Genomic DNA, 26,194 nt, shown 5'->3' on the forward strand with positions numbered 1-26,194 from the left:
GGACTGTTGGATGACATTAGCAGACTAATGGTCAGATCTTAGTGGGGGTTGGTCAGATGATTTATTCTGAGTGTTTTTCTATTTTTGGAAATATTTAATAGGTTAGAAAGTAGAGGGTAAAATACAGATAGGGGTGCGTGTGGGTAGGAGGAGAATGGGCATGAGAATCTGGCATGAGGGAAGGGATTTTTCTCTACTTTATCACTTCTCTGTATTGTCCCAGTAGGAATCCATATTGACCGTATCAGATTCTTTCTTATCAAGGATTCTTTGCATGCCCTGGGATTTTGCAAATTTTTTTCTTAAAGAGATTTTATTCCAGTATTTTTCCAAGTGTAGCAGTTAATTCAACTAATTCCCATGGATATCACCAGACTTTTAAAAACATATTTCCAATTGCTTTGGTTTTATGGGGGAAAATATTATGACACTAGACAAGTTAGAATTTATTACCCCAAATAGTGGCTATTGTTACTTACCCGTGCAAACTTAACTCTCAAGTGTGCATTTTAAAATGTATAAGAGATCCTGTAGAGTTTCCTTTTACCTTGGGTTGATTTTTCCATTTTGGTGGAAGAGGTAGGACGTGGTCGTTTGTAGAGCTTAATAGTATACAGGTAGGAGGAATCGAAGTTTGCAAATGGGACTTAGTATCATCTCAGCTTCTTCTTGAAGCAGATGCACTTTCATTTTATCTAAGATACTGTCTCCTGAGAAATGTCACTAATGCTCCAAAGGAGATACCCCAGGAGAAATAGACCAGCACATAATCTATCCATACCTGTAAAAATAAATAAAATGAGATTTAAAGACTTCCTAGGGTCTTTCATTGTCATTGAACTAGATAAAGTGCAGAAAAGTATGGCATTGGAAAAATGATTGAATTCTGGCTAGAGATGAAAATGCTGCAATTGAAAACTTTCCAGAACAACATGTACTTGGATCCGTATTAAAGAGAAATTCTTTGAGTGTTTAAGCCAAATGACCCAGCAGGGTTGATAGTGTGAGGCATATTTCACAGTTGTATAAATATTTAAAACTGTTTTCCAGCTTATAAAAGAAGTAAATTAGGTTGTTTCTTAAAAACTGCACAATGAAATTAACCTGCCCACCTTAACTTGTTGGGGAACCTGGCCTACTCGTCCCAGCCTTCTCTCCTAGAAGGGAGTCACTGAGAAAGAAGTGTGATGAAGGTGTCCAACTGGTTTACATTTCAGAGAACTTCAGAAGGGATGATTAGCATCACGGATACTGCCACAGGTGGTCTGTTTCCAGATGGCCTGTCTGCCTAACTGTCGCGAGGGGCCTGACCAGCTAGACACAATAGCTTTTTGTCATAAACCCCTTTGAACTTGGTGAAGGGTAGACCTGCAACTCCATTATATCCATGAGCCTCGAAGAAAACAGTGCAACATCTTGACTGTGTTCTCAATTCTCAGCTGTTGGTCCTAGCCGTTAGAATGCCACCAAGCCTGCACTTTGGCCAGAGTGCTGTGGATAATTTGTAGGTGGTCTTTCTTGTTCAGTGTTCTAAGGCTTCTTTTGTCACCCATTGCTGTTCTTGTCCTTTCCAGAATTTTTATTCTTTTCCTCTTACTTGCATTTTAGCTATTGCCCCCTTGCTTCTGTCTCCTTCACTTCTTGCCTCCAGTTAAACAGACTTCTGAGACAACAGCAGTGATGTTTCTATACTTATTAATACAGAGGTTGAAAAGAATGTTAATGACTGAATTTCTTTCTTTCCTTCCCCCTGAGTTTTTTTTTTTTTTAAATATTCTGCCCAAGGATATGCAAGTAAGAGTTAATAGCTGCTGTATAAAGCTGGTACCATGGGGTGGTGGAAAGAGCACACAGCCAAGAGTTAGGCATTTTGAGTCTAGCTCCAGGGATAACTAACTCACTGGGTGTCTTTGGGCAAATCACTTGACTTCTCTGGGCCTTAGTTCCCACATCACTCAGGTAAAAGACTTTGTTATGCAAGGTTCTTTGAATTTAGTATTCTAGAAAAAAAGTCTAATCTGCTTCTTCTGTCATATGATGCTCCATTGTGAATACATTCTCTTGATTCTTCTCTGTTCCCGAAAAAAATTAATTTTGTTTTTGTTCTTAGACTGCAGAATGAAAAATGGATGAATGTCAAAGTGGGAGACATCATTAAATTAGAAAATAACCAATTTGTTGCTGTAAGTATTTAGTATTGTTTAAGAAATTTATCTCAGGTTAAAATAGCATATGTACTAAAATATTCACATTTGCAAATTTAGTAAATCTGCACTAATTTAGCGTAATTAAGGAGGGAATACCAGGATGTATTATTAAAAAGTCTCAATTATAAAATATTTGAAAGACATATTGATTAATTCCTTTCAATAACCTGATAACTCAGATAAGGCTGAGTGATTATCACCTTGTTATTTCCTTTGGGAAATTAATAGATAAAAAATATTTAAAATCAGACTGTCAATTGTTTGATGTAAATAAGGGCTTTTAAAATGCTCCAGAGTACTTTAAAAATAGTTTGTTCTCACATAGTTTGAATATTATCCCCCCAATAACGGAATTAATACTGTTAATGTGCAGTATCATAGAAGAAAAGATTAGCTATAGAAAGAGAGAATGGATGTTCTTTCCTGAATAATCACGATCAGAAAATGTTGATTGAATGTTCTTAATAAATGCTATTTATGAGGTTTTACTTTGTATACCAAATGCACTATAACTTATATTCTCAAGCTGCCTGTGTTACAGTTTCCTTAATAAAATTCTAGGGGTCAGTTAAAACTAAAATATATGTGACTAACTATAGTTCGTATTAAATGCAAGGCTATAAAAGCTATCCAGATCAGAGATTAAAAATTATAACTATTGTAGTCTTTATGTCAAATATATATTAGATTACTCATGAAAATTTTTGTGTTAATGCCATTTTATTTATCAAGCTGTGTTCTTCATTAAATTTGAGACATTTTCCCACAGCATAAAACAAACGGCCCCAAGATCTATTTACAAGAACAACTCAGTTAAGACTCTTAAACATTCACTTTCAGAAACAGTCTTCTTTCATTAATGTATCATCTGTGTATACTGATTCTCTGGAACAACCCATGCTAAGGTGACTAGTCAGTGGATAGGCCATTCAAAAAGAGTGCACACTTTAAATAGAGAAGTGCTTATTTCTCTGACAACCTCAAGTCTCTAGAAAATAGCTGAGAGCCAAAAATAAGCAAAAAGGTGTTGGTGCAGCCAAAATGGAGGTCTCAGAGCCCACCGATGTAACCTGGGTTCCTTAGACCTAGGGCAGTCTGCCAGGTTTTCAAAACTTATTTACTTTTTTTGGACACAATTTAAAGTAGCATGTCCAGTTTATTTTCCAGCTCATTAAATACTAGGAGCAGTACACCGAGGGTAGCATGTGTTAGAAGAACATACCCTGTGGGAAAGATTGAGGCTTAGTGTAAAATACAGTGTAAGGATACTGGGTGGGGAATTGGATGAGAACTGAGTCTTTGCTCCATTCCTTCAGTGACAACACTCTTATCTTCTCTGCCTTTCGTTTGTTTCTTCACATGTCAAATCCAGGTGCAAGAGCACTATATGATCTCAGAGATCCCTTCCAGCCCGTAGTTGCTGTGATTCTCTGTCTGAGCTGAGACTAGACTACAAGATTCTTACAAGCAAGGAGCACATTGATTTGCCTGATCCGTAACATTTAGTGCCATGTGGGATCCTAGGGGGCAGTCAGTAAATGTTGGCTGAATGAATTAATGTCCATCTTTTCTAAGAAAGAAGACAGAAAAAAAAAAAAAGTGGTTATAAATTTCCCAAATTCAGGGTGTTCTGGATCCATGAGGTACTAATAGGCCCTAATTAAGAAAAGATCACATATATTCAGGGTTCTTTGCTTAAGAAGAAAGGGCTCCATATAACTTATTTTGGTTCTACTTTCAATTAAGATAATTACAATGAAAAAGTTTTGGTGCTTCTTAGTGGATAATCTTAACTTTTTTTTTTTAATGGACATATATAGAATTCTAGGATGTGTGCATTCAAAAGAATTTTTTTGGAAATGACTTTATGCCAGGCATGGTGCTAGATATAGTGGAATTAGGAAAAATTAAAGTATCCCAAACACTTAACTATTATTTTATTTGGAATTATATTTCAGGGGAAATGCTAGGTAATTTCTGTTTAAGGTATTCTGTAAAAATAATATTTTAAAAGCCCTATGGATATACTCTAACAGGGATAAATATTGGACTGAACTCAACTTATTCACTGATACTCTACTATGTTCGTTTATCAGATTCTTTGAGGTGAATCCCATAAAGGCAGGAGTCAAATTTGTGTTCTCAAATCTCTTAACTCCAAGGACCTCATGGACAGCATATCTGTGCTCCAACTTGCCCTCTAGCCTTAATATTCTAATTTGCACTTCCCTTGCTCTTTGTTTTTAACTTAGTCGTATTTTCTGTGTTATAGAAAATAACACATGCTTGCTTGTTATTGCAAACCTTTCTGTGGAATGAAGCATGGAAGTCAAGTGTAAGTGCAGGCGTCGCATGGAAGGAAACCAGTTCCATGAACGCATCATTATCATTGATTTAAAATGAATCCCACACTTAGATGAGTTTCCATGAAGTCAGTGATTCACGTGTCCCAGCACTGTCCAATAGAAATTTCTGCAGTGAAGAAAATGTTCTATATTTGTGCGTCCAAATATAGAACAGCCAGTAGCACCTTGTGGATACTGAGCACTGGAAATGTGGCTAGAACAACTGAATGTTAAATTCTATTTAATTTTAATTAATTTAGATTTAAATAGCCACGTGTGACTTGTGGCTACCTTACTGGACAGTGCAGATGTAGCCTTTTTATTGTGGCTACATGATGGGGTAGAAATGCTTACTCCCTACTCTTTCCTAGGTTCATCCTTCCTGTTTTCACTTGGAGGGGCAGCCCCAAAATAACACTAAGCGTCTTGCACCCCCTTGCTTGTTCCCCTCTCCCAGGAGTGACTTCTCCGATTGTTAAGTGTTGGGGCGGGGAGTGGTGTGCATGACCCGGCACCTCCTTCCTTCCCTTTCTCTTTGGGCTCTGTCTGTGTACAGAGAGTACGTTCTGCCCCGCGTTCGAAGTACCAATTTTACAGGAGTAGATCCCCATGGTGGGGGTAGCGAGAGGGTCCAGGTAGTTTCGAGCTTCCAGAGAGCTTCAACTATGACTAGGTGAGTCTAACAGGGGTGAAGTGTTAGCAAGCCCACTGGGCCCACAGACCTAAAGCCTGGTCTCCAATAGCTTGATCAGTGACAAAGATGATATTTTTATCTCCATTGATCTCTGTCTGACTCATACAATTACAGCTTGTTGGTTTAATCTTTGGATAAGTGAGGAAGAGATTCCTTCAAACGCCAAAACACCACAGTGCCTCTTGATTAGGTCACTTTGTTCAAAGTTTATCCATGTGCGGCTACGCGGCACCTATGAAACTGTTTTTGAGGACACATAAATGTTTCTGTGGGTGAACTGCTCTAATCACTTAGAAGTGCTAATATAACTTCCTATTCCCTGGCATCAGTTGGCAGGGGCTGTCAGAGAGCTTACATTTGGGGAGCAACAATCAGAGGTCTCTAAAAGAGACTCACTTCGGAGTTACTGCACAGAGGTACATCTTGGGAAACCAGATCATGAAAATCATGATAATAATAGCTCGCCTTTATTGCCTGTGTGCCACGTGACAGACAATATTACAAGCTCTTTATATGACTTAACTCATTTAATCCTCACCTTATCCCAATGACGGCAGGTTATGTACTATTATTGTTCCCATTTTACAGACAAGAAAATGGAGACACAGTGCCATCAGATAGCTTCTCAATAGGAGAGCCAGGAGTTTTAACCCCTCCCTTTACCATACGCTGCTCCTGCCTCCACTGGAAAAGTTGGTCCTGATTACCTTGCGACTGGGCTTCCAGAGTCAGGGCCTCTAGGCTTGGATGATGGAGGTGAAGTGGCCAGAGAATGTTGCACCCAATTCTGACACGTAACCTCTAGCTGTCCAAACTTAGAACTTCGAACTGGATTTATGTCACCATATCAGTACATTTTAAGGAAGGAAAGGAGCTTGCCTGAGATGACCAGTTAGCTGGCATGTTCAGAAGTTACTCACCTTTGTTTTCCCAATAAGGAAAACTGCCCCTTACCTTTTTAAAAAAAACTCTAAAACACTTTTGAGCTGAATTTCCAGAGCTCCTATTTTTACTGTGGGACCAAGAAAAAAAAAAAAAACGTAGAGCATAATTCAGTTATCACAATGAGATTGACTTCCATTAGAAGAATTAAGTAAACTGTGTGAGAAAAACACACTGCAGAGTTCTTGATACTGCCAGAGCCTGGACCCTGGGAGCCAGGCCTACCTTCCTCCTTTACTTGACAGCAGTGCTCTTGTCTTGTTTGGCTTTTCTCATCTGGTGGTAGAAATAAACCTCTTACTGGACATGAGCGTATTTGAACATCACATGAATTTAATTGTTTAGCTTATTTGAAAAACAGTCCACCCTCCATCCCCTCCACAAAAAGGCCTTCATGTTTTCAGTGTTTACAACAGTAAATTTTTGCTTTAAAACAAAGACGTTCTTCTGTTACAGAACTGAAAATTTCACCTTAAGAAATGAAAGGGCTAGTTTAACCTAACCTCCAGTGCTGACCGTGGGCAGGCTTTGGCTTTCTCTTGACCCATCATCAGGGCATTTTCTCCAGTCTTTTTCAGCACTGTTTTTGGACATCCTTCCAGGGAGGCCATTTTGTGGTTGAATTGCCTTTTTTAGTTATTTTAAGTTTTATAGCTTCAAATCAGAGTTACTTGTTTTACTCTAATTGCTGAAATAAATCTTCCTTTTTAAAAAATATGTGAGACATTCAACATGCATTTGCTGGATCTGAAATTTAAATTTTAGATGAAAACATTAACTATAATCTTACCCATTTTCAGTTTTATGACTTCATTCTGACTTTTGTCCACATCAACATATTTTTCCATAAGTATACTCATACTGCATGAGCCATTTTGTATTCTTACTTTTGCACTGTAAAAGAATAAAAGAAAAGATAATTTTGTAGATGATAAAGAAAATAAAGAAGAATTCCACATGTGAGGATGGCTTAAAAAAAATGAAGGGAGATCCAAATATGGTGTTCCAATTAATTCTACAAATTTATCTTTCCATCACGTCATGAATCGAATCCCAATATTCTTTTACCATTGTAGTTTTGGTTTTTGAACACCAACGAAGTGAAATGCTGTCTGTTTTTCATAGTTGTATTCCAGTGACTTTGTAGCCAATCAGTGGAAAGAGCATACATTTGGGGACCAGAGTTCCGAGTTCTAGCTTTGCCCTTTAACCTCCATGTGGCCATGAGTATGGCCTTATATTGCTTGGAGTCTTGGGATCCTGTATTAGATGTGATGAAACTTTCACCATGACTTTGTAAAGGGTATGGGCATTACATGGGTTAATTTAGCTCATCTAGTGCTTGTGAGACCAGAAATTACCTTCCCAGGTTTCTTATACACACAACGGGAACAATATTATCCCCTAATGGGGCTGTTGAGAGAATAAAGTGACGCAATTATGTGAGAGTGTTTTGTAAACCCTTAGAGAACTCTACAGCTTTCAGGTGTTATAATCACTTGAGGTTTTGCTTCATTTGTTCTTTAGTTCAACAAACATTAATCATGCCTAGTAAATCTAGGAGTCCAGTGTCATTGGCGCCTAGAACTCAAAGATGTTCAAGGTTTTCAAGGTTCCTCTGGCTGGTATATTTTTTTCAGGTTTCCGTGAAGCCCCTGCTTGGGCTTTCTGTTACCTGTGCAAGGTGGGAGAAGAAACATTGTGTTGAAAAACAGTCCTTAATTCTTGGGAGACATAGCTGAGCCTTTCCTGGAAGGGCGTGGGGAAAAGGCACCAATAATTGACAGCAGAAAGTACAAATGGGGGTCTAAGGAAGATGGGTATGGTTGGAATTAACTGCTGCCTGGACCCCCCGTGAGTTCCAATAATCACACCTTCCCTTCCCCGTGCTGCATTCCTGCTAACGCCTCTGCCTGCGGAGACCTGCCCTCCATTCCATCCAGAATATTCCATTAGGCCCTTCCTCAACTACCAACCCGACGTACTCCCTTTCTCATTTGCATTCCTCCCACAGCACTTTGTTAATAAGACACTTAGAACCCTTGTCATATTCTGCCTTTACTAAACTATAAAATCCTTGAAGGTAAGAAGCTTTTATTTAATTTAGTACTCCTGGCAGTAAATGCCTTAGACTGCCTAGATTCACATCCTGGTGCCCTACTTACTATGTGGCCGCAAACAAGTTACTGAACCTCTCTGAGTCTCACTTTGTTTATCTGTAAAGTGGAGATAACAAGACCTACACTTAGGATTTCTTTGAGTTAAATAAAATATTGCATGTAAGGCTATTGGCACAGTGCCAGACACATAGTAAGTCCCCACCAAATTTTGGCTACTGGTATTATAAACACCTACAGCTCAAACACCAGTTTCTGGATCAACTAGGAATTGGGTCCCTGAGAGATACTAAAGGGATCAGTTTAAGGAGGACTGACTTGAGGCTCACAGAGTCATGGGGTTTGTTGGGCCCGAAGACCACCCATGTGTTGCTCCACTCCCTTCCCAGAACCTCTGACCAAAGGGCAACCCAGGACTAACAGGGCTGTTACTACAGCTCTCTTGCCCTTCCTTTCCAGAATGACTGCTGAGTGCACGTGGAAATAGGACGGCATGATGATGAGTGAGCTGGTCACTTATTCCACTGGATGCCCCTATGGTTCTGCCCCTTCACACTTCCTCCTCAACTAATGAATTTAAAAAACTTGAAGGGAGAAGTTAGCAAAAGGAAAGACCAAGGCTCAGCAGTGGGGCAGGGAGAACAGAGGAAGAATGAGGGGAGGCAGGACAGAGATCAGGGAGTGGGAAAACAGGAGGAAGTTTCAGAGGACATAGAGAAAGGTGACAATGGAGGTGACAGGAGGAGGCGGGGAAGGTAGAAGACAGGAAGGTAGAAGTCCCAGGTCCCCAGGGGTTAGAGAGAACAGGAAGAGTTAGCCCAGAACCCGTGGGGTTTACAGCTCTCAGTTTATGCCTCTAGGAAGTTGAGTCACTGCTTAGGAAAGAATCTGGTCAGAAGGTGGCAGTGGTGACTCAGTCACATGTTCTGAGCCAACTGTGGCCAACAATTCCTCCCTTTGTTTATCAAAAATATGTCTTGAGGCAGCTGAGCTCAAAATTAAACTGTAACAAGAAAAAAGTAATGATTCTTACTAGGCAGAGTTTTGAAGAAAAGCAACTCTAGGTACAAATGGATATCTTTCTCTAAACTTCACAACTATTTCAATCACAGATGATAGAATTAGGGAATTGTGGATTATTTTTGAAATGATCCTGTTAAACTTGGGGAGGAGACCCATAGGCCGAAGAGCATGAAGCTCTACTGCTATTGTGCCTTGTGCCTTTATTCATTGAAATTTAAATGTGAGAAATAAAATCAAGGTAAATTTTCATAACACTTTTCCACTTTAAACTCAAGAGGGGTAATTTTTGGCTCAAGAGTGGCATACACTCTTCACATGTTCTCTTCAGAGCAGGTTTGCTCAGGTCACATTGTGAGAAGTCAGAAAATAAATAACTTCTGCCTTGACAGGCGTCTCTGGCTTTTTCATCCAGAGTTGAGGCGGAGCCTTGATAGTGCAAACCCATTTATTCGGTTAGGGGTTGTCACTGAGTTGCTTTTTAGTTCTGTTTTATTACAACTTAGACAAAACTATACCCCCTCCCCCCCACATGCACCTACACCACGCCTATTTTTGAGGTGAAAATTTAAAAGCTTGAGACAATGAAATCAGTGGATTGATTCTAAATTTAACCTCCAAGGTTTGAGAATGGAACAATTCAAATATTTAAAAAACAAAGACAAGAAACGTTTACAGTTTTGGAATGCCAGTTGTACATTTAGACAGAGCTAAAAAATTGTTAGGCTAATATGTCAAAATAAATTGCTAGAATTTTAGTCAGTTCTTTTTAGACATGTAAAACCTTCAGAATTTCATAAAAACCCTCATTTAAAAATCAGTTTTGAAATTTCAAATAAACAATTTCCCAATGTAGAAAGCTACCAGAATTCTAAAACTGAATTGTGATGGGTCATTTCCAAAACACAAATGGAAGGCCGAATAGAATAATTTATCTCTGTGAAAGACCAGCTTCCCACCTCTGAATGTTTTCTGTTTACCATGTTTTCTATTCTATCCTGCCCTCTTGCTTAGCCCCTGCTTTTCTTCTCTTTCTCTTTTCTTACATGCCACCATCTTTTTATTTTCTCTTGCTTATGTTTTAATCTTTTTCCTTTAATCCTTTTCTCTTTTAAAAATTTCCTTGCCTCTCTTATTTTTTCTATTGTTTTCAGTTTCCTCCATCCTGCTTTACTTTTGTCTTTCCCCATCTTCTTTCCCTGCCTCAGCTCTTAACTGATAACCACGGAATTAAAGTATGTGCATATAAGTATTTCCAGTTATCTTATTTATTGGGGAAAGTTTTATATTTCCCATTAGTAATTATCAAAGAAAGAAAATAGAATTTTATGTATTTCTATGAGATATATACATTTTATATAGAAATATATAAAAATTTAAACATTTCTATTAAAAAAAATAAAGTGGCTATTACTTTATATGCTATCTCTCCCCTTGCTTATGTTCTGATGGTCAAGGGCATGCAAACCAGGAACAAGGAAGTGGAGGGTGGCTTTGATTCAGGGCATATGGTAGAGAGGTGGAACAGAACTTCACCTCTCACTTTTTTTCTAAGGTTCTAATGGCTCATTAGTAGTGGAGGGATGATACAATGTAGAAGGCTTTCAATCAATCTTCCCTTTTCAAGTATTCTTTATCCTGGTTTTTCAAAATAGGCTGATCTGCTTCTCCTATCAAGTAGTGAGCCACATGGCCTCTGTTATATTGAAACTGCTGAGCTTGATGGGTAAGTTATTAAGGTCAAAATAATTATTTATATTGGTTTTCAATTTATTTAAGAGTAATAGCTTTAGACAGCCACATAGCACAGGGAGATCAGTTCGGTGCTTTGTGACCACCTAGAGGGGTGGGATAGGGAGGGTGGGAGGGAGGGAGATGCAAGAGGGAAGAGATATGGGGATATATGTATATGTATAACTGATTCACTTTGTTATAAAGCAGAAACTAACACACCATTGTAAAGCAGTTATACTCCAATAAAGATGTTAAAAAAAAAAGAGTAATAGCTTTAGAAACAGAACCTACCTTAAACCTTATTCTTAGATGTGGTATATGTATACAATGGAATATTACTCAGCCATAAAAAAAGAGCAAAATAATGCCATTTGTAGCAACATGGATGGACCTAGAGATTATCATACTAAGTGAAGTAAGTCAGACAAAGACAAGTACCATAAGATATCGCTTATACGTGGAATCTAAAAAAAAATCATACAAAGGAACTTATTTCAAAGCATAGACTCACAGACATAGAAAACAAATTTATGGTTACCAAAGGGAAGGGGGGAGGGATAAAGTAGGGATTTGAGATGAACAGGTACACACTACTATATATAAAATAGATAAACAACAACAAGGACCTACATTATAACACAGGGAACTATATTCAATATCTTGTAATAACCTATAATGGAAAAGAATCTGAAAAAGAATATATATATGTGTATATGTATATATATATATATATAACTGAAGAACTTTTCTGTACACCTGAAATATTGTAAATCAACTCTTTCAATCAAAAAAAAAATCTAAAAAGGCCCTAATGCTTCATTTTATTTTCTTGGAAGAAATAAGACTCTAAATTGCAAAGTCCATTTGCTAATTACTTTGCAGATCTTGTGAAACCTCTGTTTTTTCTCTTAAATTTATTTCTTTCAGAAACAGCGAGCTAAACATATATACGTAAATAGCTTTACACAGGGACTTTTCACTGAGATTCCCTGGAAGGGTTTTCTGTTTGTTTGTTTGTTTTTAATTTCAAGTGATTGTCTAAGGAAAATGAGAGGAGTGACAATCAAGATCCCTTGAAGAGGGCTTCCCTGGTGGCGCAGTGATTGAGAATCTGCCTGCCAATGCAGGGGACATGGGTTCGTGCCCCAGTCCGGGAGGATCCCACATGCCGCGGAGCGGCTGGGAAAAGATCCCTTGAAGAAAGAGGACTGATGTTACTTTAGAAGGCAACTTTTGGAACTAGGTCAAATGAAGATGTAGAGAGATAAGAGAGAAATGGAGTAGGATGCAGTTTTGACATGGTTGCTAATTTGGAATTTAGTTATGGACTGTATAGTAATTCTGTTTCAGTGGATTCAGTTTGTCTGTCTGACATCAAAATATTTATTGAATGCTTACATTTTAAAGATACTATATGTGTGCTTTAGATGAATGTCATCATTTAATCCTAACGTAGGTACTATATAAGCCCTGTTGTACAGGTGAGAAAATGAAGGCTTAGAGAGATGAAAGAATTTGTCCCAAACTTCTAGAGAGTGAAGCCAGGACTCAAACCTGGCAGCTGACAAAAGAGCCCATGGTTTTAGCCACTGCTTTCAAAATAAATGCTGTATTGAGCTATCCAAATAGAGTTCAGCCTGTGTGATCTTACCCTTGGTCTGGGCAGAAGCTAAAATAGTGCTAAGAGGGAAATTTATAGCCATATATGTATACACTTGAAAAGAGAAAAAGCCTCCAATCAATGATCTAATCTTCCATCTCATGAACCTAGAAAATAGCAAAATAAACTCAAATCAAGCAAATGGGAGGAGATAAAGAGTGGAAACCAATGAATTTGAAAATAGAAAAACAATAGAAAAAAGTCAGTGAAACAGAGAGCTAGTTCTTTGAAAACATTAATAAAATAAACAAACTTTTAAGAAGACAGGGAAAGAAAAAAAGAGAGAAGACCCAAGTTAACAATGTCATGAATGAACCAGGGGATATTATGACAGATCCTGAAGTCATCAAAAGGATATGGAAATACTACAAACCACTCTATATACATTAATTTAACAAAGTAGATAAAATGGACCACTTCCTCGGAAAACAAACTATCAGAACCCATCCAATATGAAATGGATAATTTGAATAGCCCTGTAGCTATTAAGGAAACTGAATTCAAATGTAAAATATAAAACTATAGGGGCTTCCCTGGTGGCGCAGTGGTTGAGAGTCCGCCTGCCGATGCAGGGGACACAGGTTCGTGCCCCGGTCCGGGAAGATCCCACATGCTGCGGAGTGGCTGGGCCTGTGAGCCATGGCCGCTGAGCCTGAGCGTCTGGAGCCTGTGCTCCGCAACGGGAGAGGCCACAACAGTGAGAGGCCCGCGTACCACAAAAAAACAAAACCAAACAAAACTATAAAACCTTTAGAGAAAAACACAGTAGAAAATCTTCAAGATTTAGGGCTAGTCAAAGAGTTCTTAGATTTGATCCCAAAAGCGTAATACATAAAAGGAAAATTTGACAAACTGGAATTCATCAAATTAAAATTTTTTTCTGTGTAAAAGACCCTGTTAAGAGGGTGAAAAAATAAGCTACAGACTAGGAGAAAATATTTGCAACCTATCTACCTGGCAAAGGACTTGTATCTTGAAAATATTAAAAATCCTCAAAACCCCACAGTAAAAAAACTAAACAATCCAGTTAGAAAATTGGCAAATGACATGAAGGGACATTTCATTAAAGATGATGTACAGATGGCAAATAAGCACACGAAAAGATGTTCAACAACATTAGCCATTAAGGATATTAAAATTAGAACCACAATGACATATCACTTCCCACCTATCAGAATAACTAAAAGAAAAAATAGTGAGAACTCTAAATGCTGGCAAGGATGTTGGGAAACAGGGTCACTCACACATTGCTGATGGGAATGTAAAATGCTACAATCAAACTGGAAAACAGTTTGGCAGTTTCTTAAAATACTAAACATGTAACTACCATATCACCCAGCAGTGTCATTCCCAGACATTTATCCCGGAGGAATGACATATGTTTACACAAAAACTTATATACAAATGTTTGGGGCAGCTTTATTTGTAATATCCAAACACTAGAAACAACTTATATGTTCTTCAACAGGTGAGTGGTTGAACAAACTGTGGTATATCCATATCGTGCAATATTACTGAGCAATAAAAAGGAATGAAATATTGATACACGCGACAACCTGGATGAATCTTCACAGAATCATTTTGAGTGGACAAAAGCCAATCCCAAAGGGTCACATACTGTATTATTTCATTTATATAACATCACTATAAAATTAGAGTAGTGGACAGCAGATTAGGGATTGCTGGGAGTTAAAGATGAGTTTCAGGAGGCAGGGAAGTGAGTGTGTCCATAAAGGGAGACTGAAGGAATCCTTGCGGTGATTGGAATGTTCTGGATCTTGACTGTCAATGTCAGTATCCTGCTCATGATATTGTGATATAGTTTTGCAAGATGGTACCAGAGGGGAAATTGAGTAAAGGGTACAAAGGAGCTTTCTGTGTTGTTTCTTATGCTGAAAATCATTTTGAAGTTTATCAAGATATTGAGGCAGATTAAGGAAGAGTATGAAGGTAGTAATCAGGAGTTTTGGAAAAGAAATTTCTTTTTATCAGTAAGGTCTATGTGTGATTATTCTTCCCCTTTAGCTTCCACATCTGAAGGTGGAAGTGAACTGGTACAGAGAATCCTGAGGAAGTAACTTAACATGATGATGATGAACTTTGATGAGTGACGGGATTTATGGTCATGGAACGAGGGCTGTCTGGTCCAGCTGGTGTGACTGACTGTTTCAATTATTTGAAAAGTCGTTTAAATGACCCAACTCATTTTGGTCCTTTAACCTCAACACCACTGTCTCACTCTTTTCCATCAAGCCCAGCTCAATATCTGCCTCAATTATGAAGTTATTCTTGACTATTTCAATCCCTACACATCTCTGCCTCCTACGAATTGATAGATTTAGATCAATAAGGTTACTTTTAAACAAAGACGTTTCAATTATACATTCAACTTAGTATTTCATGCAGAAAGGTGTTTCACCAATGGGCATTCCTTGGGTTGGGTATATATTGTCGTAACATGATTGTGAAGCTCACTCATGGGAAGTTTAGATTAAATGCAGTCTCAGGTACCTGCTCAGTTCTCTAAATTCAATTATTTCATGGTTTGGCATGTGCTTCTAAAAGGCAATATTTGCTTTTTTACCTACCACGTGTTTCCTGCAAGAGGACAGTAACCTTTATTGGCTGCATTGAGGTTCATGAGTGACTATGGTATATATTCAATCAATATTTGTTGACTGAATTAGCCCACTACTAAACATCCCATAAAGGTAGAACTCTGACAGATGATCTTAAGTTACGGTAGAAGAGAATTAGGTTGAACTCAGTGAGGAAACTGGCATTGCAAACTCTTTAAACACAAGACTTTAGTGATGGTCATAGAATCTTCACTGCTGGTCATTTCACGAATACCAGAGAGCCATCTGTCCAGTGTATATGTGGTCTTGCCTGGAAGAAGATGACCAGCTCACTGTGATCTACTTAGTTCTTGTCTAGTTGTGTGATTCTAGACTTATGGGATTCTTGGCTTGACTCTCCAAGAAAAAGAAAGCTGTATTCCTTTTCCCATTTGAATTTCAGCTACTGTGAAATTAGCCATGACCATCTCTTACAAGTAAAACTCCTACATAGATAGCAGACTCTGGAGTGATACTGGCCTCCTTTATTTGGCAACTGTGTTCCCATTCCTAATGTGTTTTGTAACTCATGCATGATGTCTAAGTAGGTTTGAATGAAAGCATATTTATTACATCCTCTGTTTTTTCAAATAGCAAAACAGATTACTCTGTTGTTACACAGATGTGCCGTGGGTGGAATGCCAGCTCTTAGGAGCCTGCAAAGCCCTGTCCATTTTCCCGAGGTAGTGTGGGAGGTGTGAATGACATTCAGAGGGAGAGGGAGTGTTGGATTTTGCATGTGCTGAGATTGCTGAAGTGTCCCTGATGGCTTTGTGTAAGATGCTGTTGGGCTGTTCCATTTAAAAGTTCATGCCGTGTCAATTAATTTCACAGGGAAACAAACCTTAAAGTGCGCCATGCGCTATCAGTTACCTCAGAACTTGGAGCAGATATTAGCAGACTTGCAAAGTTTGATGGTAAGTGTTTAAAACTGACAAACAAAAATCTCAAAAAGCTTTTGTAACAAAGCAATGTAACAAACTAATTATATGAAATTCAATTTATGTTTCTTTTTATTTGGTGGAAAGACATAAAATTCTCCAGGCATCAAAGCCTGTAATCTCTTCTCACACTAAAGAGTAAAAGTGTTTTACTCTTTTACTCTCCAAGGGGAGAATGGCTTTATCAGTTCATCGTTCCTTTCATCCTTGTTTCCTCTTCTCTAGATCTCGTTCTCTCTAGTCCCACAATACTCTTCACTTACCTGACCTAGATCTCCTTGGAGCCTTATGCAGACATGCTGAGGATGAATACAGGCCACACTCATATTTCTAGCTTTAACCAGCCATCCATTCTCTGGCTCCACAACAAAGGCCAAACACTAGACTGCAGACTTCATGAAGACAGTAATCCTGCCTCATATATTTCTGTGTCCTTCAGAGTGCCTGGTATAATGTCTTAAAGATAGCAGGTGTTCTAGAAGAATATTCTGATTTATTAATCAGTTGGTCAGCTGTTGCCCTTTATTTTAGACCATGGTTTTGCTATCACCATCTTCACATCATTCAACCCAGTCCCCTGCTCCTCAGCATGGTCTCTCTTGCCTGTTCTACTCCAGCTGTGTTTTTCTTTTCTGTTAAAGCTGTTGCAGATAAACAGAATCCTTCGAGTCAAAGCAGAGAGCCATTAATGGTAGGATTCTAGGCACCCTGACAGACTGTGGGAGAATCTTTGGGTCTTTCGGGTGCCCCTCAGTGGTTTCTTGCTTTACACACTTATAGGTCTGGCCTTGAATATCAGTATTTCCATATAGACTGGTTTTATTTATTAACAAATATTTATGAGTTTCAGGCTATCTTTCAAAATGTTTTCTTTGGAGTCCACTAAAGGAAAATGTGGACAAGGGTCTTAGCATGATCCCATGAGTTAGAGCACAGGCAAATTTAATTTTAAAGTTTCTCAGTGGACAGCTTAGAGTTTATACTGCCTGTGCTTTGCATTTGCTTGTAAACTCCCTCTGATTCTGTTAATATTTTAGTCTTTCTTAAATGAGTGGTGTTATAGAAAACGTTTATAGAAAACAAATTGTTCCTCCAGTGTGAGATTTAAGTCAAGGGAATAACCAGGAAACTGAATGGCCCAAGAAATATTTTGATTAGATTAAAACAAATTACACATTTTCTACTAAGTAATTTTTTCAATGAAATGTTACTGTTACATGAATCCAAGAAAAGTAAATTGTGCTCATGAATCAAAATACTTTCTTAAAATATGTCATGGAATATTTATGGAGTCCTAAAAGGGCAAAAGCTAAATGTAATTTACTCATTTCTTTCCTGGCAGGATTGTACCTTTACACCTCTGTCAGTTTATAAGGAGGTAAAAATTCATGGCTTTTTGCTTACTTTACCATCAAAAAGAAGAAAATGATGTTATAATTACCAGTTCATTTTCTTTCACAGATACTGGTACAGATAGCCTACACTATGACTCAGTTACAAACAACCCTGAAATCGTAGTGACATAAACAGTTGAAGTTTATTTCTTCCTCATGTCACATCTGATGCAGGTTGGGTGGCCTTCTTCATCTTGTAGCCGTGATGCCTAGACTAATGGCCTTTAAGGTGAGCACATCACAGTAAGGATGAGATGAAAGAGACAAACTGACTTTCAACTGCTCTTCCTCTCACGTTTCGTTGGCCAGCGTGGGTCACATGGGCCTGACCTAACTGCAAGGGAGGCTGGGAAATAACGAGTATGGATATTTGTTGAGTACTGTCTCTACCACACGCATCCTCTGACCATAGGTCAGTTCCAGGGTAGTGTATAAAGGGCCAGACTGGAATAGGTAGACTTTTTTTTTTTTTTTTTTTTTTTTGTGGTACGCGGGCCTCTCACTGTTGTGGCCTCTCCCGTTGCGGAGCACAGGCGCTCCGGACGCGCAGGCTCAGCGGCCATAGCTCACAGGCCCAGCCGCTCCGCGGCATGTGGGATCCTCCCGGACTGGGGCACGAACCCGTGTCCCCTGCATCGGCAGGCAGACTCTCAACCACTGCGCCACCAGGGAAGCCCTAGGTAGACTTCTTACTTGGAACTGCAGGAATGGGGCCAAGAATCCTCCTTCTCAGCATGACTCCTTATAGTCTTAGTCCCCCCTTCCCTGCTTGACTTCTTCTTCTCATAGCACTTATCACCATCTGGCCTCCTCTACAAACTGCTTATTTTCTGTTTATTATTATTGTCGATCGCTACCTGCTGCCATGTAAGCTGCACAGGGATCTTCATTTTGCTCACTGATATATGCCAAGTCCCTAGAACAAAGCTCAAAAAATACTTGCTGAATGCATGAATAAATGGTCACAGGTGCCAGAGAACGGGGGAAAGGATCAGCCTCAGGCCCCAGAGAGACTTGATAGAGCAAAGGAGTGGCCTAAGGTAAGGGATTGAGAGTGGAGTGTGAAACGATGGGGTGAGGAGGAGGCTTCCTGATGGGAACTTGTAAGACAAAGCAAGGGTGTTGGGTCCCCTTCTGCTGGAGGGCAGTGGCTAGGAGAGGGGTCATCTGGTGGTTTTACAGTGTCTTGTCTTCAGAGTCTTTCCTCCAAACACAATTTAACACAAAAATCCCAAATTTAAACCAATACACGTGGTGCTGCTTGGGCTGAAACAGGAAAATACCTAAAATAATTCCTTTATCACAGATGGGATAACAGGTCCTGAGAGGTCAGAGGATTTGCATATATATATATAAATAGTCTTTTGTTAATGCTTCATAAACTTTATTTTAAAAGTGTATTAATAATTATTACTTAATAGTTGTGGCCTGTTCACATAGCACAGATAATTCACCAAATCTCCAACATATAATCGTTTTCCCAAATAAAGGCAACACAGGCCTCTCTTTTCTCTCATTTATACGTAAATTGTGGTCACTTTTCAGAGAACATGTAATACCAAATTTTTGAGGCTAGTACGCTTCTGGGCTAAATACCAGATTTCTGCTAAAGTTACTCTTTCATTCTTAAATCTTGGGTTGAATTTCAATCTACCTTAAAGTTCAAGGCAATTTGATGTTCCGTGGGTTTAGCCATATTAAAATATGATTTCTTGGGCTTCCCTGGTGGCGCAGTGGTTGAGAGTCTGCCTGTGGATGCAGGGGACACGGGTTCGTGCCCCGGTCTGGGAAGATCCCACATGCCGCGGAGCGGCTGGGCCCGTGAGCCATGGCCACTGAGCCTGCGTGTCTGGAGCCTGTGCTCCGCAACGGGAGAGGCCACAACAGTGAGAGGCCCGCGTACCGCAAAAAAAAAAAAAAAAAAAAAAAAAATATATATATATATATATATATATGATGTTTCCAAGAAAGCATTTGAAAATGAACGGAGGGATTAGGGGGAAATACTGTAAATTAGATCCAATATACAAATTAGATTTCCCCTGTTGGCAGCCAAATTTAAAGACGAAGAGAGTGATGCAAGATGTGGAAAAGTTTTTGAAAGAGTTGGAACAGTTAACAAACCCCAAATCCTTCCCACAATTGCTTTTGCTTTCTTATAACCTTCAACTTTTCCTTCATTTCCTTTTCTCCAAGCCCTAGTTTTAAGTTCAGTCTCTCCCTGCCTCTGTGACACACACATTCACACACCATATACTATATACACACATTCCTCTAATGACCCCATTTCACCATTTTTCTTTCCTCTGTTTTTGCATTATTTCTAACTATTCTCTTTACATCTTCCTCTTTCACTCTTTATTTTAGTTTACTTATCTCCTCTACCCACATTGTCTCTTTTTCTGTTATTTTTTATCTTTTCTGTTTTCATCACTCTCTCTCTATTAATTAGTTTATTAAGTTTATTCATTAAGCACCCCTAAGGACAAGATGCAATACAAAGTATGTAGAATTATAACACATCTTCACATGTATTATCAAGGTTCTTTTGATCCTTTTACTCCTCCAGTCTTCTTCTATCCCCTCTTTTATGTCTCCTCTGTTAACCTTTGTCATAATGGGGTATCAGTAGATTTCAAATTTTCTTCTGGTGACTAAAAAAAGATTTCCTTGAATCATGGGAATTAAAACCAGATATTGCATCTTTTAGCTTAAATTAAAAGTATGATATCAGCACTGTGTACGCTTGGAAATGCCCTGCCTGTCTATGGCAAGGTCTAATAGATGAGACATGTGTGAGGCATGCCCTTTCTGTCTGTGCTAAGAATATCTTTTAGCTTGTGACTTCTGGGAAGATCTGGGTATGGTCTTATTTTTGCTTCTAGTTACCATTGTGGTTTTTCTTCTGAGATTTGTCAAAATACTTTCTTAACCCCAAACTACAGTTTTTTGTCCTTGTGTCATAAGGACATATCACATCTTCTAAGTAGCTGAAGACCTGAGTTTCCCAGTCCTAACACTAGAGAAGTCCCCACTGGGAACTCCAAACTGGGGACAAGACCAAGAGTCAAAACTGAGATGGGTAGGGCTCCAGGATGTCTCTTGTAAGTCTCCCCGCCTCCCCACTTTTGCTCTTAAACCCAAGGACAGTGTCTTGTTGGTGGCCTCTTTAGGCATGGCATGAGCTTTTATTTTTTTTTTTAAAGATTGTCACTTCAGACTACTTTTTTTTTTAAAAAAAATTATCTATTTATTTTTGGCTGCGTTGGGTCTTCGTTGCTGCACGCAGGCTTTTCTCTGGTTGCGGCGAGCGGGGGCTACCTACTCTTGGTTGCGGTGCGAGGGCTTCTCGTTGCAGTGGCTTCTCTTGTTGCGGAGCATGGGCTCTAGGCGCACGGGCTTCAGCAGTTGTGGCTGGAGGGCTCTAGAGCACAGGCTTAGTAGTTGTGGCGCACGGGCTTAGTTGCTCCGTGGCATGTGGGATCTTCCCGGACCAGGGCTTGAACCCATGTCCCCTGCATCGGCAGGTGGATTCTTAACCACTGCGCCACCAGAGCAGCCCAGGCATGGCATGAGCTTTCATTCATTCTTTTCTTTCTTTTATCCATTCACTCAGTCACCTGTTCATTTATCCACTAAATGTATATTTAACACAATGGCAAGGGGATACAGTGTTTAGTAAGCCTGGGGATACAGTGGTTAATAGGTCAGATGCAGGCCTTGCTTTCATAGCACTTATAGCCCAGGGGAGAAGACAGACTTGAACAAGAGCTCATTCCCAAAGAAGCCTTTAATTAGATAAAAGTCCTAAAGTTCTCAGGCCCTACACATGATGTTGACACATGAACAAGTACTCACTATGTACCAGGCACCATGCTAAGTAATTGCACATATTATCTTACTAAATCCTTACAGGCCTGGGAGGAAGAGATTATTATTACTTCCAACTTATGGGCAAGGAATTTGAATCCCAGATAAATTGAATAACTTTCCCAAGGTCCCAGGGTTACTAAGTGGAGGAGTTAGAATATGAACCTAGGACTGCTGGCAAAGCCTAGTCTATGAAAGGGCATGAGAGGCTCTAAACTGCAAACAGAAAGGCAGCATGGGAGAGTCAGGGGAATCAGCATGACTGCTTAGCTCCTGATCAGGGTAAGATACACATTTCAAGAATATTTTAAACCTGAAAATGCAAAATGAATTTCCAGAGATCAAGTCCATCCAGGACTCAGATGACATCATCATGTTTTTAAAAAGTAGCACATGTTCTCAGTGCTCTTGAATGTCAGGATCCCCGAGAAGAGCTCATAGGAGAGCTGGCCAAACATAGAGACCAGCACATGCAAGACAGAGGTGGGTTTTGGTAGGTAAATCCATTTATTTGAAAAGTTCTCATATAAATATTTTTATACATTTTAAACATCAGAAAAAAATTGATATGTAGTCTGTTGAATTTTATAAAAAAAGATACATAACTTGACTTAAAATTATAACAAGTATAAAAATAGAGTGGATCTTGATTTTTCATGTTGAAGTCTTGCAGGAATTGACAAGATTTACAAATAATAACTGGAAATAGTTTCAATTATACATTTGTAAACTGGTCATGCTTATGCCTTGGGGAAAGCCACGGATGTAAATTGTCCAAATGTGCTTAAGACTCTTTTGCATATTGTTACTGGCTGGACTAAGGTCTGTTTTTTTGCAAATATGACAAGTTTACATATGTTGTATGACTGTTAATACTGAGTTTCGAACCAGGGAAAGGTTGACTCTTTTTTTTTTTTTTTTTTTTTTTTGCGGTACGCGGGCCTCTTACTGTTGTGGCCTCTTCCATTGCGGAGCACAGGCTCCGGACGCACAGGCTCAGCGGCCATGGGTCTAGCCACTCCGCGGTATGTGGGATCTTCCCGGACCGGGGCACGAACCCGTGTCCCCTGCATCGGCAGGAGGACTCTCAACCACTGTGCCACCAGGGAAGCCCCCTTGGTTGACTCTTTATTTCAGGAATCTTTGTGTGTTTTTGTGAGCCTTTCTAAAGAAGAGCATGTGTGTAATTAAAACACAGAAAAACAAGCATCTCTTTTTGGTTAAAAAAACAAACAAGCACACAGAAAGGCTTGGTTAGCATCTTGTGACTTTTTAAACTTATCAGATATGTTTCCTATTCACCTGGACAGAAGCACAGCCTAACAGCAAAGCCGATGTGACTGTGTAAGGCATAGATGCCTTGTGAAGACAAGGAAGAATAACTCTACTCTTTACTGCTGGTGTTGATGTGGCCATTATGGTGGTGATGATGGGTGGCTAAGGCTTAATAGTTGAAGAATAATGAGGTTTTAGAAAATGGGAAGGTGACATTCTTCTTTCTAAGAAAAAATAAATATTTATCACAATCATCAGGGCAACAGTAGGGGGCAGTCTTCTAAACGCTAAGAAGCTCTTGGCTGGAGAAACTCTTGAACAGCAGTGATAATGTCTTATTTATTTATTTTTAAATTTACCTGTTTATTTATTTGTTTATTTTTGGCTGCGTTGGGTCTCCATTGCTGCGCGCCGGCTTTCTCTAGTTGCGGCGAACAGGGGCTACTCTTCGTTGCGGTATGTTGTGGTGCATGGACTTCTCATTGCGGTGGCTTCTCTTGTTGTGGAGCATGGGCTCTAGGCATGCGGGCTTCAGTAGTTGTGGCTCGTGGGATCAGTAGTTGTGGCACGCAAGCTCTAGAGCACAGGCTCAGTAGTTGTGGTACACAGGCTTAGTTGCTCTGCGGCATGTGGAATCTCCTTGGACCAGGGATCGAACCCGTGTCCCCTGCATTGACAGGCAAATTCTTAACTATTGCGCCACCAGGGAAGTCCCAGGATGTCTTATTCAATAGGTAATTGTCTTAGGGAAGAGTTGTAGCGCAGATAATCAAGAAGCATTGCTAATAATAATATCCATAAAGAAATAAAGCCAACTGCTCTGGAAAAATCTTGAAGTATTGGGTACTGAATTCCATTTTCATGATAAACTATAGATTTCCACTTTAAGATAAACACTTTAGTTTGAGAAGGTTATTAGGATGGTAATTAACAAACAATCCAGCTGACTAAATTTAGAATGCCGGCAGGGTTCGGAGTGAAATCTTGTGGATTTTGTTCAGTATGGCCTAGAGTATTTCTGTGTGATTGCAAACTGGATGAATTGCTATCTGCTTACACGTCTGTTATCTTCAGAGAAGCAAACAACTGTGACTAGCTAGTTTCATTATATTTATACTTCATTATTGACATGATTTTTTTCCCAGTTATTTTCTTGCTCATTAAAGATGACTTTGTTCTCTAAACATGTGTTCAGTGAATAATTATGTGAGAAACAATGCTATTTTTCCTAAACTGTTTTCTCATCCATTGTCATCTGACTGTTTACTGCCTCTTAACTCTTTGACACAATTAGCAAAGGGAAGAAAGGTCCTACAGTTTTTCTCTAGTCCTTATTTTGCTTTATGAGAGGAATATAGTTTTGATTCCTTCTGATGTGCTTTAAGTTGCCCACCTTGTTTTCAGATCTATTTGTATCCCTTCAGAGTTAGGACAACCTAAGTCCCCCATTGTGGCTGGGCGATTAGGTCTTCCAATCCCCTTTATCATATTACCATAGAAATATACCACTTCTTTCATTCATCTTAGATCTACTCTAATACTTATATCATCTCCCAGTCTCTCTTTAAAACCATCTTTCCATCCATTTCCCCAGCAAGTATTTATTAAGATCCTATTATGGAGCCAGTATGATGGGTTATGGGGATATAGACGTGAATCCAGTGCTCCCTTCGAAGAAACCTGCTCACCCCTTTTGGAAAGAGGCAGAAGAGACATTGGGAAGCTTGTGTTTTGTGCTAACAGGACTAAAAGGGGGAAGTTGAGCACTTCTAAAGTTAAAAAAAAAAGTAGTTTGGCTTTGTTCTTGCCACTTTGTTTTGACTAGGCCCTGTATTTAGTATGTATTTAAATCACTGGGCCCACACTCTTCCAGAAGGGCTGAATTGGAGTTTGGCTTCCAAAAACTGAGGCAGAGCCCCTTGGCCTTACTGCCTGTTTCTGTCTAGAACCACACCCTTGGTGTCAGGCCAGAAGTGGATGAGTCTTGGGGCCAGGGAGGAGCGAGCCAACATGTTCAAGGCTGTATTTGCCTCCATGTCAGTCTTTGCTTACGACAATAAAAATGATCAAATGAGCCTGTTTTTTATATTCCTGTTGGCAGGAACTGTGTATCATGTTGTTTTTGCCCAAAGCACTTTTTTTTTTTTTTTTTTTTTTTTTTTTTTTAGTGGCCAAGTTTGAAGCCTGAGAAATTGAGTCTTGGGTCAAGAATTTGGAATAAGCTTTGAGGGTTGCTGTCGACCCATAATTTTATGTAGGTTTTGCTGGTGACACCCAATTCAAGGTTCTACAGAATTCAGGAATTTATATTATTGGTCAAGAAAAAAAGATACTGAATTCTTAGAGTTTAGAAAAAGTCTTCTCTTCTACAATGTAATTGTGTAAACAACTTGGGCCAGTTGAAATCAATTTTCATTTACTTTTCAGTATCTGTGATATATGCTGTAATGAGAGCAAACAAGGACTTGGCCACTTCCCTTCGTATAAAAAGTGACATTGTACAGGTTATTTAGCCTCATCCAAATCCTCCTGCCAGCACGCTCACAGTTAGCAGTGGATGTCTGGGAAGAAGCCAGTGTGTGTCCCAATTGGGGGTGTTCAGGCAGCGACACTTTTATGATACTGGAGAAAGGTAGATGGAGTTGGAAAAGCAGCCCGGAGCCCTCGAGTCTCTCATTCCTTCCAGACCCTTGTTTTTGTTTTTTCAAGCAAGGTCTATGAATATTAGTAATCTGGTTGGTTAGGAGTGATCAGGCCATGTGAAAACTGGCTGCTGTCACCTCGGTCCATGCGTTTTAAAAGGAAAAGATATCATCCTACTAAGGAAGGGAGCCCATCTAAGAAGGCTCTAGGTTCAGGAGGTGTTTGTTAGGGGTGTAACAGTGCAATACAAGGTTCTGTAGGCCTGGCTGGCCTCTCTTCCCTTCAGTCAATGCTGAAAATGTGCTTCCTTTTTTCATTTTCCAAATGACACTTTTTATGTTGCAATCTACCCTTTTGGCTTCTGATTAAATAAATGTATTTTTATTGTTTTCAAGAGAGAATTTTGTAGACACTAATCTTACCCCTGGCTGGCTTGAACCCTGTTTGGATCTACCCTCAATCTCCTTTTTCATTCCTTCCCTCTCTCTTTTTCTTCCTCTCTCTCTCTGTCTTTCAAATCTTTGTACTCATAAGTTATAAAAAGTTAACCCCAACCGTTTGCAATGCAAATGTACTTGAATCTAATAGATATATTTTGTGACAGGGTCCATGAAAGATTATCTCTGGTTTGTTTTTCTATCAAGAGAACCCTCACCCTAAAAGTGTATTTCCTTATTGAAATAACGGAACGAATTGATTCATTGATTTAGAATGGGCATGCCCTTAGTTTGGAA

General features: G+C 39.3%; 1 protein-coding gene across 2 annotated transcripts in view; it reads left to right on the forward strand.

The window, feature by feature from the left end:
• ATP8B4 (ATPase phospholipid transporting 8B4 (putative)) overlaps nucleotides 1–26,194 on the forward strand; it is a 258,066-nt gene that overhangs the window by 119,102 nt on the left and 112,770 nt on the right. For both annotated transcript variants that reach the window (XM_060294275.1, XM_060294274.2), the window contains exons 7-9: nucleotides 2,111–2,183; nucleotides 10,981–11,051; nucleotides 16,172–16,254. In XM_060294275.1, the coding sequence (XP_060150258.1) occupies nucleotides 2,111–2,183; nucleotides 10,981–11,051; nucleotides 16,172–16,254 (227 nt within the window). The remainder of the gene's footprint in view (nucleotides 1–2,110; nucleotides 2,184–10,980; nucleotides 11,052–16,171; nucleotides 16,255–26,194) is intronic.

Source organism: Globicephala melas, chromosome 2 (assembly GCF_963455315.2).
Source record: "Globicephala melas chromosome 2, mGloMel1.2, whole genome shotgun sequence".
Lineage (NCBI taxonomy): Eukaryota > Metazoa > Chordata > Mammalia > Artiodactyla > Delphinidae > Globicephala > Globicephala melas.